We start from the raw sequence: 13,819 nt of genomic DNA, 5'->3' as shown, positions 1-13,819 counted from the left end.
CTCCAGAATTGTACATAGTATTCCAAATAAGATCTCACAGGTTACTTATACAGGTACTATGTCGCTTCCTTTTTTCTGCTAATCATTTTACCTGTCAATGCACCCAAACATTTTTCTGACTTTTGCCATTGCCTTCTCCATCTGTTGGGCCATCTTAAGAAATGATCACTTCCAGATTACGCTCATTTCATGTATCACCTCTTATACTGTACCACACGCTTTGATTTTTGCAGCCTAAATGCATGACCCTGCATTTTTTAGCATGTAATCTTAATTGACAAATTCTAGATATTTTCCGCAAGCTTTGCTAGATCCCTCCTCAGGTTTTCCACATCTTCTTCCATGTCTACCCTGTTGCAGATTTTGGTATTATCCACAAAAAAAGACAATCTTTTCCCAATTTTGTTTATGAAAATGTTGAACAGAACCAATCCTTGTGGCACACCATTAGTTATGCTCCTCTCTTCAGAGTGAACTCCATTTACCACTACTCTTTGTCGCCTTCCACTCATCCCTTTCTTCATTAATGTACTTCTATTTATTGCTATTATTCTTGAAGGTAAATCTTTGCCCTTCTATGGAATTTTAATGACAAATAGGATGTGATAAAGGGAACTTTCTTGCAATTATGATGTTTGCACAGCCTTTCAGCATAGTAGGGTTGGAAATGAGGTTGTGGACAGGAAACAGAATGCTAAAAGACACCATAATACATGCAGTGAATATGGCACTATCCAGTAAGAGGAAGGCATGTCAGCCTAATCAGATCTTCAAGAGCTCAGGAAAGGCAGTAAACAAGAACTCTAACCTTGTAAAGATGCTGCTGCTGCTCCTCTGACATCATCAGGCCATGGCTGTCCATCACTATGGATTCCATGTCAATCAGCCAATCCCAGAGCTCCTGATAGTCTGACTCAAAATCCAGGAGGCTACGACAACAAAGAACAATTTTATACATTTACACTGTGTTGTTAGAATCCTCTGTTAATATATTTCCTCTAAAGATATGCTTGTAGATAGGATACTCCACATTCCACCCGCTGCAGGAATAAAAATGAGAATTTCAACCCTGCAGCATTGTAGATGACATGACCAAACTCAGCCTGATAGGGGTATCCACGGATATGTTATTATTTTGTTTTTTGTTTGCTTCATTTCTTTTCATTTATTTAAAATGAAACAAACAAAAAATTAAATGAAAATCCAAAATAAAACAAAAATGTTAGTCTGTAGGGAATAAACAAAACATGTTCCTGGCCCTTCTCTCCCACCCTCACTGGAACAACTTAGCCCTTTGGCAAAACTTTCTTTAGGGGGGAGGATTGATCCCTGGTTGCTCCTTCCCCATTTGTGCTGCACTTGTAAAAGGTGACAGCAGACCAAGTCCCGAGCTAGTGTTAAATGTTATCATATAACAAAATGGTGCTAGTCAGGCCCAGGCCCAGACCAATGCCATTTTGTACAGCAAAGAGTTAACATGGCATTGAACGCGGTCTGCTGGCATAATTTACAAGTACAGTATCAATGGATAGGAGTGAATGGGAATCCAACCTGTTCCAGGAAGAAAATTTCACAAAAGGTTATGAAGGTTGGGGAGGGGAAGATGGCTGGGGAGAAAAATTGCAGAAAGTTCAGGAAGGATTATTTTTTGTGCCGGTGGGGGCTCAGCTTTATTTTTTTAAATAAAACTTTGGGAAATGAACAACATATCTGTGGTGGAGATAAGAACTCACATAAATATTTTTCCCAGGATTTAATTTGGGATTTTTGATGTGGGCCTTTTGCATATTCTGAGCCCTCCCAAGATTTTGGGCTATCCTCTTTTTGGGATGGATCTCATTAGTATGTGCAGAGAGTTAGAGGGTTAATGGTGAAGTGAGGAGACAAATCTGGAATATCAGAGTGTAAGAGAGTGTGTAGGAGGAGAGTTTTGATTAGGTCCTCAAGGCTTAGACATTTGAGCAGGTTTTTTGGGATTAAGAGTTTTTGAGAAGATTGAATAATTGTTTTTGCTATTTTGGATCAGTTCCTGAAATAGGGATGACCCTCTGGAAGGAAGGGCCAGATCCCTGTTTTTGCATCCTACACTCAATTAACAGCAGGGATGATGAAAAGCTGCGGCCTGGCAGTGGTCCCTCTGCTGGTTCTTCACACAACTAGTTTGCCATCCCCGCAGGATCATAAGTTAAAGTAAGCACTTAGCAAATTATTAAATTTAAAGACTAAGGGGCCGATGCAATAAAAGGGTGTAGAAAACAGGTGCTCGTATTGAGCATCCATTTTCCCAATTTCTTGCCCATCCACCTCTCCTGGGCATGCAATGCAATATGTTAATGAGGTGCCACGCTAAAAAGGACACTCTAGGGATTAATTGTGTATCCCTAGAGAGTCCTTGGCATCAGGCACCCAGGAGATATGGCTTTGCGGGTTAGGAAAATGGATGCTCAATACAAGTGTCCATTTTATCCCACTGCTCATTAACTGTCTGCTGATTCGCTTTTAAAGCTGCCTTAGCTTGGCTAACTTCTCAGCTTGCCTTTATGCTGAAATTATCTCAAGATAATCTTTGGTACTTGAGGAAAAATCTGTCTGTTTTGGTTCGTTTTTTTACCACTTGTTTCACAGCTATTTTTACACATCTGCCTTAGGGCCTTTCCCAGGGATGTAGTAGTCATAGTATCACTGCCCTCTGCTGCTCTTCTTTTTGTAATGGGAATCGAGCCAAGCACTGCCCTTTGCAGAGGAAGCAAAAGATCGCCGTTCAGCTAACCTGGCCTTAGCTCACGGTTTGACTTAATGCCAGTTCTGGGGCTGGCGTTAAATTTGCTGCATTATAAAGAGTGCATTAGTTGAGTGGTAATTTTCAGCATCAGGGTAAGAGCTAATAGCCTCATCTACATGGCATTTACATGTGATGAGCACTATTAGCTACATGCTTTTTTGAATGCTCATTTTGGATACGCTAATCCCATTTTTGAATCCGGCGTTAGTTTAGCATGTCCAAAATGTGTGCCCAATCTTACGTTTACCTGTGCGCTAGCCCGAGTGCACAGTATTGCATTGGCCTGCAAGTTGCTACATTTGATTTATCAGTCTCCCCAGGTTCTTCCTCTCCCCTCTGTTGCTCAGTGGCCCGCAGGAGGGGAGGGCGGTGGGCAGGCAGATGTCTTAGAAGGGTCATAGCCGAGGGAGTCTCAGAGAGACAGTGACCGTTTGGGACCAGGTGCTGAGGAAGTGAAAGGGAGACTGGATCCAAAGAAACGAGACAAGACTTGTCAAGGCAGTAGCAGCATTGCAGGACATGGACAGGAGGCTGTACCAGGGCAGGGCAGGGAGTGGAGCTGAAACCTCATGGAAGGCAGCAGCAGCAGTTCTGTGGTGACAAGTTCCCCCCTCGAGTCTGAAGTGGCCAAATGCACTCCGGCTCATAGCAAAAGAGAGAGGTCTGGAGGAAGAGGGTGACAGTGACCGAAGAGAGAAAGAGCAAGACTGATCTAGAGGGAGGGGTTGACAGTGCCTGAAGAAAGAAAGAGACTGGTCTGGGGGAGGGGAGGGGAGTGACACATTGACTAGAGAGAGAGAGAGAAAGAGTGGTCTAGGAGAGGGGGGTGACACAGTGACCAGAGAGAGAGAAAAACTAGTCTGGGGAGGGGGTGACATTAACTGGAGAGAGAGATAGATTGGTCTGGGAGGGTGGGTGACAGTGACTGAATGCAGTGAAGGTGACAGTGACTGGAGAGACAGAGAGACCAGTCGGGAGGGGGGGGGGGGGGTGAGAGTGAATAAAGAGAGAGAGAGAGATCTCAGTGAAGGGAATGACCATGACTGGTGAGTTTGGCAGTTGCCCTGGTCACCATGAGCTGAGGGGTGCCTTGGGCATCATCAGCAATACCTATTCCATCGCAACCTGAAGAGAGACCCAATAGGGCCGTGGCAGACCCCATCCCACCATTGCCTGAAGAGATGGGGAGGCCCCTGAGAGTCTGTGTGTGTGTGGGTGTATGTGTGTGTGTAAGACAGTGCAACCTGTATGCATGTGTGTGTGTGAGAGAGAGAGGAGGCCTATGTTTCACACACAGACTCATACACACACATATACATAATATGTGTGTGTGTGTGTGTGTGTGTGTGTGTGAGAGAGAGAGAGAGAGAGAGAGAGGGAAGGTGTATGAGAAGAGGGAGTGTGTTTGAGAATGAACATATGTAAGTTTGTGCCTCCCCCCTTTCCCCAATCCACAGCAATCTCAGGGTGACTGGAAATCAAAAGATCCCAGATATGGAGAAATGTTTTAATCCTTATTAGTTTTAATTATTGCAGTTATTTCATGTTTCTGCTATTTTGTTTTAGGAAATTTATCATATTTTTAAATTAGATGTTCTGTTCATCAGATGTTATGGAATATTTATTATTTTATCAGTATTGTTGTTCAATTATGAGTCATGATTTAAATTTCTTGATTTTATTGTTTGATGTTTTATGAGGAATTGTAATGTTGCACTGTATACATTGTTTGGCTTGCTGTGGTTTCCAGTTCAGTTTTGGTCTGCACATTTCTATTTATGCATTATTGTCTCTCTATTCTGTATTTGACTCCAACAGTTAATTGGCACCTGTGGGTATATTTGTGTAATCTATGAGGTGTTAAATATCATCTGAAAAAGATCTTGCATCCATTTTTTTAAATTGTTGATATAATGCTGTCAAATGATTTTTAAAAATGTTTTGTTGGGTGGCTAAAACTGGTCAGGGATTTCTTTATTGCTTTTAGAGTCCTTAGGACTTTTCTTATAGGTGCGGATTTTCAAAGAGTTACGCGCGTATATTACGTGTGTAACCCCGAAAACCTGCTCCTGCATGAGCCAAGCCTATTTTGCATAGGCTTGGCGATGCACGCAAGCCCTGGGACGCGCGCATGTCCTGGGGCTTGAAAAAAGGGGCAGGGCGTGGGCGGGGCGTGGGTGTGGCCAGAGGCCTCTGAAGACCTGCTAGGCCGGTGCGCACAACCTACGCCTGCCTGGAGGCAGGCGCAACTTAAATAATAAAGGTAGGGGGGGATTTAGGTAGGGCTGTGGGGCCCTCCGATTTCAGAGCGGCCTCAGAGGGAATGGGGAAAATCATCGGGGCTCCCTTAGGGCTTGGCGTGCACAAGTGTGCACCCCCTTGTGCGCTGACCCTGGATTTTATAACATGCGCACGGCTGTGCACGCATGTTATAAAATCGAGCGCAGATTTGTGCGCACCGGATTACATGCACAAACCTACGCCTGCACATAGGTTAGAAAATCTGGCCCATAATGTCTTACAGCCAAGTTGCCAGATACAGTTAATGTCAGGCCAAGGTATACATACACTCAGGGATATACTCTATTTCTTAGTTATTTAGACAAAATTTGAAATTTAGTGTTGGAGATTTTTTGGCTAAATTTTGCTGGTGATGATGTGTCATCCAGGGATACATGATTGATAGAAAATGAAAAAAAATGTCTTTTTATTCTATACTTACAGCATTTCTATATCTAGAGAATGTGTATTTCTACATTTCTAAGGTCAGCACTGGAGTGATGGTGGGGAATGGACAGATTGCTGAGGTCAAGGGGAGAGAGAAAGTGTGTCCACCCCCACTAATCCATGTCAGTCTGAGGGGGGATATTTGGCCTTCCCCACCACTCCATCTGTCTTCATTATTCCTTCCCCCTGTTTGACCTCCATACTCTTTTTGCCTGAGGAACAGAAATCAGATATGGGTAGGGTTGCCAACCAGCTCCAGATTGTTATGTATTGCCCTAGAGTTCTTGAGTAAATTAAAAGCTGGTTTAATAAATCCAAGAATAAATAAATCTTTTTGTGAGTTTATGCCATTTTGGGTGTCGGAGGTGGGGGAGGAGTGCCATCTCGTCCCTTGCCTCACTCAGGCAGCAGGATGCCTTGAGCCGCCCCTGCTCATAACTGTGGCAATGGAAAATAGAAGGAGCATTAAGAAACTTTAAATAACACATGAAATACATATTTGACTGAAAAGAGGAAGCATCATGATTTTTGGTTACCTTTCAAGTAATTTAGTTATTTTTTTATCAGGTCTGATACTTGAATCGGTAATTAGAACAAAGTATTCCTCTTTTTACTAATTTTTTTTCTCATTCAAAATGTTCAAATAATCATTTCAATATTTTGAAGAATCCTCTCACGTAACTACTTCGACCATTAGGAAGATAACTTTCAAATATGTGTAAGTGCGCCCATATATGTGTGTTTATGGGCATGTACAAACCTGTATGGTTATAAATAAACATCAATGTAACCAGAAACATAAAACGCATGTACAAAACGCATCAATACATTTTTGCACTTATCCAGATAAATTCTGAGTTATCTGGCTAAGTAGCTGCAAAGCCATCAATTAGACAGAAACGTTTTAAGCTGCTACTTAATCAGCTGTGTCAGATAGCTGGATAAGTCTAAAAAAATTGCTACTTACTTGGCTAAATCAGACAGCCGGATAAGTAGTGACTTTTAGACTTATCTGACTATGGTGGGTCATTTATCAAAATGTGGTAGGGCCCTAATGCCTGCACTAAATACCACATTGTGAAATGCCTATGCAATTTCTATTCAAGTAGGAGGAGTTAATGGAAATGAGGGCTGGTTAACACTGCATGTGATAATGTAACGTGGAATTTAACTTTACCTTTTTTCAGACAGAGAGAAAGAGAGAGAATACCTCTATAGAGGCTCACCAAAACGTTAACTATTTATACCACTGTAATAGGGGGCACTAGTAACTCAGAGTGAGGTTTGTGGGTTTTGGTGGGCAGTTTACTCTCTTCCTAGCTTGATTGCAGCTAGGTAGAGAGAACATGGTACAAATCTATTCTTCCTTCACCTTTCATCATGGTTATAGCACAGATCTCCCAGTACCAATTTTAACACTTCAGCACATATAGCTAAGTGCATCTTTTTCACAAAATGAATGATTGATGATTATAACTATTAGGACATAGGAGGTTTTTTTCAATTATCCCCCAGTTTTTCAGAAGGGTACATTTAGCAATGTACCATGTGCTATAACTATGATGGTCATTCAAAAATTAAAAATTATTCCAAGAATATTTTGTGGCATACATCAACCAGAAGCTGATTCCACATGAGAGATGGTACTCAATTGTTGAGAAGGAGGTCTTGGTGTTTAAGGTGGGCCTTAGAGGCCTTGTATTACTACCTACTGGGGTGGCAGTATAAGCTCATAATGGACATCATCCACTCTTATGGATCAATAGGAACAAGGAATCCAATGCAAGAGTGATGCAGAGATTCCTGGCCCTGCAGCCTTTCAACTTCAAGTTCCGACCCAGGGCAGGAAAGGAGAATGTGAATGCAGATTTCCAGTCAAGAGAGGTGTCCCTTGTACAGGCAAACATTCATCCTGGCAAGGCTGAGATGAGGGGGAGGGTATATGAGGGAAACTACCTCAGTCTACTTTAAAGGCCTGGACACAGCTATCCTGCCCAATCCCCCCTTAAGCTGCAGGGAAACCTGGGTAAAGGGAAGAGCCCTTCCTTAGAGGATGAAGGATTAGACAGGCCCCGGGGAGCTGATGGAATTCCACTTACGTCTAAAGGTTGGTTAAAGACTTTTCTCTGTGTGGAGATTTTCTCTGTGTAAAGACTGTAAAGTACCTGAGGCTAACAGGGAAACTTCTGAAGAGTTTTGCTGTCGTTTGCTGTCTGTTTTGAAGTGGTGAACTGCTGAAGTGTTTCCTTTTCATTTGCTGCCATTTTGTTTGAATTTACTACCACTGTAAATAAAGAGCACTGAAGCACAGTCAGAGTCTAATTGTGGTTTCCTCTGACTGTATCGAACCCACTGACTGCTTGAGCTACCACAAGCTGGTTACCCTAACTAATGCAGCTGTTAAAAGTATGCTATATCTGGACAAAATCTGCTGCTTGCACTGTTATCGCTGAGTCTTCAGTGTAAGTACAGTTGCGAGTGCTTTCATGATTTGGTGGCTCATTCATGTACATGTTAAAGAAGAGTAAAGACAATGTAGTTCCTTGTGGTAGCCTGTTTAATGCTAATGGTTGCATTTTCTAACAACTGTGCAGTTTTTCATAAATGTTTTGAACACATAGACTAGTTGCTAGTTCTCCATCAAAACAGCATTTGATGATTAACAGTGTCATATGCAGCCGAAAGGACAATGACATGATGCCACAGATTTGGCATTTCTCAAAGTCATCTTTAACATAGTGAGTGAGATTCAGTACCTGACCAATGTATGACTTACTAAGCTGAAAGCCAGCATGTTTGGTTATGAATTGCTTTTCCAAAATGACTGATAGCTGAATCAAAATGATGTGCTCATAAAATTTGTGGAAGTAGCAAAGAAGGAAATTAGCCAAAAACTCTTTGGATTCAAGGGGCTCTTACCTGGCTTCACAAGCAGAACATATTTGGTAGGGGTGTGCATTCGTTTTGAACGCATATGTAAAATGCAACTTATATTTTTAAAAGAGAAAAAAAAGGTTTGATGCGCAACGCATCGCGACTTCCAACTTATTCAACATAGCTATGTTGAATACGTTGAACCTAAATAAACACTTAAACCCCTCACCCTCCTGACCCCCCCAAGACTTACCAAAACTCCCTGGTGGTCCAGCGGGGAGTCAGGAAACCATCCCTGCATTCCTTTGCGATTTCCTCACAGCGCCGATAGCCTGTGTCACAGGGGCTGCCTGTTCCGTTGGTCAGCCACTGTCACATGGTCACGGCGCCATCTTGAGCTTCTACCATGTGACAGGTAGGTCATGTGGCAGGAGGTCGCTCCGGGACCCCCGCTGGACCGAACCGGAACTTTTGGCCAGCTTGGGGGGGCCTCCTGACCCCCCCAAGCTGGCCAAAAGTTCCGATTGGGTCCAACGGGGGTCCGGGAGCAGAGGCGCGGAGGAGCACGTGACGTCGGCGTCACGTGCTCCTCCGCGCCTCTGCTCCCAGACCCCCGCTGGACCCAACCGGAACTTTTGGCCAGCTTGGGGGGGGCAGGAGGCCCCCCCCAAGCTGGCCAAAAGTTCCGGTTGGGTCCAGCGGGGGTCCCGGAGCAACCTCCTGCCACATGACCTACCTGTCACGTGGTAGAAGCACAAGATGGCGCCGTGACCATGTGACAGTGGCTGACCAACGGAACAGGCAGCCCCTGTGACACAGGCTATCGGCGCTGTGAGGAAATCGCAAAGGAATGCAGGGATGGTTTCCTGACTCCCCGCTGGACCACCAGGGAGTTTTGGTAAGTCTTGGGGGGGATTAAGGAGGGTGGGGGGTTTAAATTTTTATTTAGGGAACCGGGAAACGTATGGACAGATCCACAACTTATGGATTTCTCCATACTTTCATATTGAACGGAATCGACCCTCACCTTCAACGTATCTACATTTCAACGAAAACATTTTGCCTGCACATCCCTAATATTTGGTTCCAGACATTAGGTATAAGATCTCTCCTTACAAAGGAATTGAACATTTTCAGATGATGGTCTCTTATCTCTGGTCTAGTTATTGGTTTTTAGACTGTTCAATATGGATGTCAGGAAGGATTTAGCCTTGCCAGTGTAAGGCATTGGCTAGTCTTGAACCAGTACCCCAAGGGTTACAGGACATTGCTTCTCCAGAAAAAGTTATTCTCTCTCCTGGGGATTGCAGTTCAGCCAGTTTTCTACTGGCTATATAGTGTAGATGCTTCACTTTCTGTATTGGTCCAGCAGGAACCAACTATTATTGATGGGATATTTTGTTCCCAGCATAGTGGTATCAACAGAGTGAGATGTAAGGCAGTGAGCACTCTGGCATAAATACCCCAAGGTACCACGAAATCACTCTGATATTAACTTGAAATTACAGTATATAAAAAACTCTAATAAACTAAACTAATGAGAGGGGCAAAATGGAATCTGCAGTAGCAAGAATCCTCACAGGGACCATGAGACTAATAGCAGGCTGGGCAATAACAATGGCAGAACAATATAGCAAAGAACTTAGCCAGGAGAGAAGCAGGGCATGAGGAATGGGCTGGGCAGCAACAGCAAGAGTGGCAACTAACAATAGTACAGCAAGGTGTTGAGGGCCATATTTATTTATTTATTTATTTATTTCATGATTTTTTATATACCGCGGCACGTTAATAACATCACCTCGGTTTACAATAAACAATAAATCAGCAACAAGCTTTACAGTCAATAAGAATTCAGGTGTACATAAAAAATATCAATTAAGAATAAATTAAGAACCAATTAAGAACAATTAACAAATAAACTAATGATAAACATATTCCATAGTTAATGGCGAGTCTAATAACTGGGAGGAAAGAGCCCGATCAAGTAAAATACATACATAACTATGGGCATTGATTCTCTTTAGCTGTATACTCAGTAAACCCAATAAAGTGAGATTTATTTTAAGAAAAAAATATTTTTCTACCAACTCTAACACTAGCCATAAACAGTATGGACTTATAGTGCCCCCTTTCACCGAGAATACCCGTACACTAGGCATGTTGGTTGGTGGGTAGTAAATGGACAACCTTGGCAAGTTCTGGCCAGACCATGGGCTTGTGTGCTCAAAATACCAACAGATCTGTGGTGATGCCCTTGATGGGCTCTGTGATATAGCGTGTGACTGATATTTCCACTGAGGGAGGATAATCTCTTCTTTTGCCAACCACTATGGCTAAGCCTGTATCAGAAGAACCTGTTCTGTGATGGCCACAGGGGAGGGGGAGTGTTGGGGTTAGTGGATAGAGGTGGGGAAGGAAGTGATAGTTAGCAGTGTGGTGCTCTGGCTAACAGTACACTATGGAGTGTCCATTGTTTCCTGTGCTGCATCCTCACCGTCCCTCTGCTTCTGGTGCTCCTGTTCTGCACACTAGCCACCAGCATCTCCTTTTGGATTGGAAGACAATATTCCCTTTCATCCTTGGGTCACACAGCATGGCTAACATGTTAAGTATTCTTTTTAGTGAAGGGTTTCAGCCTATCTTGCTCCTGCTGCTACAAGGAATCCATGAATAGGAACATCACTGATGCCAGTCCCTGTTTAGCCATAAATCCTCTAACTTCTATACGGATGACCTCACCTAGAGTGGCTCTCATGGAAATGAGATCTTCCATGGCATCCTTGGAACATTTTAGGACTTGTATCATCAGCATCTCTTGTAGTCATATATCAATGAATGCATTCTACAAAATGCTGCCCATCACCATACTGGAGGAAGAAGACAAGGGAACTTGAGACTCTTTCCCTTTTCTATGACTTTCCTGCTGCTGCTACTGCTGCTGCTGCTGCTGCTGCTTTGAGTGGCAGGCAGAATACTCAGGCTATACTGGTAGCCTCCTCTGAAACTGGTGCTAACAGGTGTTCTTTTTTAATGATGCTGCATGTCACTGTTTGTAAGATGGTCAAGTATCTTTCCTCTACTGATGGCCTTACAACATTCTACAAAATGTTGGTCCTCCTTAACACTAAAATGCCTCTACACCTCCCTCAGTCTCTCTGGATACTTGGGTGCAACTGCTGGGGCTAAGAGTGGACTGAAAGGAAAAATTCCATAGGCATTTCATACACTCTCCACTACCTTCTCCTTCCTGGTTGGTGCTCTTTTTCCCAGCAGTATCAATTTCTCCCTCTCGTAGCTGCTCACTAAATAACAGCACACTAGTAAGTAGGCTTCCCAAAGCCTCTTGAGCTACTAGAAGGTCTAAATCTGCTGAGTCTAGAAGCCCTCATATGATTCAGTTGAAACAGTACTTTCTCCAATTATCTGCTGCAGATACTGCTCAGGAGGAATCAGGGAGGAATGCTGTGCTGCTTTTGGGTGCTTTACTCCTAATACCCATGACCTGCTGATGCCACCCACTCCTGACTCAGCCTTATCCTGCCCCTGCACCATAAGAAAATAGGAACATTGAGGGGTCCATTTTCAGCTGCTGTGGGGCTCAGCTAGTTAGCTAGATAACTTTATCCGGCTAACTAGCAAGGTATAATTCAGCGGAGAGGTCGACCACTAAATATGTCCGGCTAACCTAAAATAGCCGGATACGTTTATCTGGCTAACTTTAGGACAGGTCTGTGGCCTGACCAGAGTTAGGTGGATAATTTATCTGGCTAATGCTGCTCCTCCCCATAACACTTCCTGCCTGACCCTGGAACGCCCTCTACTTATACAGCTAAATTTTAGCCAGATAATTAGTTATCTGGCTAGAATTTAGCTGGATAACTGGCTGAATATGCCAGTTTTGCCATTTAGACAGATAACTTTTAAATTATCCATCTAAATTACTTTTGAATATTGACCTCAAGATTTGCTTTACTGGGTCAAACCACAGGTCTATCAAGCCCAGTATCCTATTTCCAACAATGGCCAATCCAGGTCACAAGTACCTGGCAGGAATCCAAAAGGTTGATAGATTTTGTTGCTTATCCCAGCGATAAGTAGTAGATTTCTCTAAGTCCATCTTAATAATGGTTTATGGACTTGTCTAAATCTTTTTTTAAACCCAGCTACAATAACATCTTTCACCACATTCTCTAGCAATGAATTCCAGAGATAATTATGAGTTGAGTAAAAAAATATTTTCTCCTATTTATCTTGAATGTAACTTTATTGAATGTCATCTCATCATTGTACTTTTTGAAAAAGTAAACAATTTGTGTTTACCCATTCCACGCCACTCATTATTTTATAAGCCTCTATCATATCCCCCTCATCTGTCTCTTCTCCAAACTGAAGAGCCCTAACCTTTTTAGCCTTTCCTCATAGGGGAATCATTCCATCACCTTTATCATTTTGGTTGCCCTTCTCTGTACCTATTCTAATTCTGCTATGAGATGTGGTGACCAGAACTGCACACAATACTCAAGTAGTTGTTGCACCATGGAGTGATACAGAGACATTATAATATTCTCTGTTTTATTCTCCATTCCTTTCCTAATAATGTCTAGTATTCTGTTTGCTTTCTTAACTGCTGCTGCACACTGAGCAGAGGATTTCAACACATTATCCATGATGACACCTAGATCCTTTTCCTGGGTGGTGACTCCCAAACTGGAGCATTGCATTGTGTAGCTATAATTTACATAGTAACATAGTAATGATGGCAGAAAAGGACCAAATAGTGTATCCAGTCTGCCCAGCAAGCTTCTTATGGTAGTAGTATTTGCCATGCCATGCAGAGTACCCCCATGTTTCTCTTAAGGGTAATAACTGCTGTTCCGTGCAGTTATCCACAAGCCTTATGATAATCCATAAACATTTTCTACTAGCAACATTTTTAATGGGTGATGAGCCTTCATGAAAATTCAGACAGTGCAGTTTGATGTACTTTGATTATGGACTTGCCCATAGAAGCAGTCTTGAGCTTCTTTCCCTTATGTCCGCCAAGCAGTATCCCAGACCATAAATGGGGTTGCTCTTCCCTACATGCATCACTTTACACTTACCACATTGAATTTCATCTGCCATTTGTATGCCCTGTCTTCCAGTCTAGCAAGGTCTTCTTGTAATTTCTCACAATTCTGTTGTGATTTAACAACTTTGAATAATTTTGTATCATCAGCAAATTTACTTAATAATGATGACAGAAAAGGACAAAATGGTCCATCTAGTCTGCCCAGCAAGCTTCCTATGGTAATAGTATCTACCATGCTGTGCCATGCAGGCTACCCCCATGCTCCTCTTAAAGGTAGTAACTGCTATTCTGTGCAATTATCCCCACGACTTATAACCCTTAAAAAAATTTCTGCTAGCAACATCCACACATTGTTTCCATATCTA

At 42.8% G+C, this 13,819-nt stretch overlaps 1 protein-coding gene across 9 annotated transcripts in view; it reads right to left on the bottom strand.

Moving 5' to 3' along the window:
- The window catches only part of AKAP6 (A-kinase anchoring protein 6), a 1,180,609-nt gene that overhangs the window by 416,345 nt on the left and 750,445 nt on the right, over positions 1 to 13,819 (bottom strand). For all 9 annotated transcript variants that reach the window (XM_029598925.1, XM_029598924.1, XM_029598922.1 and 6 more), the window contains one exon: positions 809 to 929. In XM_029598925.1, coding sequence (XP_029454785.1) covers positions 809 to 929 — 121 coding nt within the window. The remainder of the gene's footprint in view (positions 1 to 808; positions 930 to 13,819) is intronic.

Source organism: Rhinatrema bivittatum, chromosome 4 (genome assembly GCF_901001135.1).
Source record: "Rhinatrema bivittatum chromosome 4, aRhiBiv1.1, whole genome shotgun sequence".
In the NCBI taxonomy this organism is placed as follows: domain Eukaryota; kingdom Metazoa; phylum Chordata; class Amphibia; order Gymnophiona; family Rhinatrematidae; genus Rhinatrema; species Rhinatrema bivittatum.
This window is presented reverse-complemented; position numbering and strand designations above follow the sequence as displayed.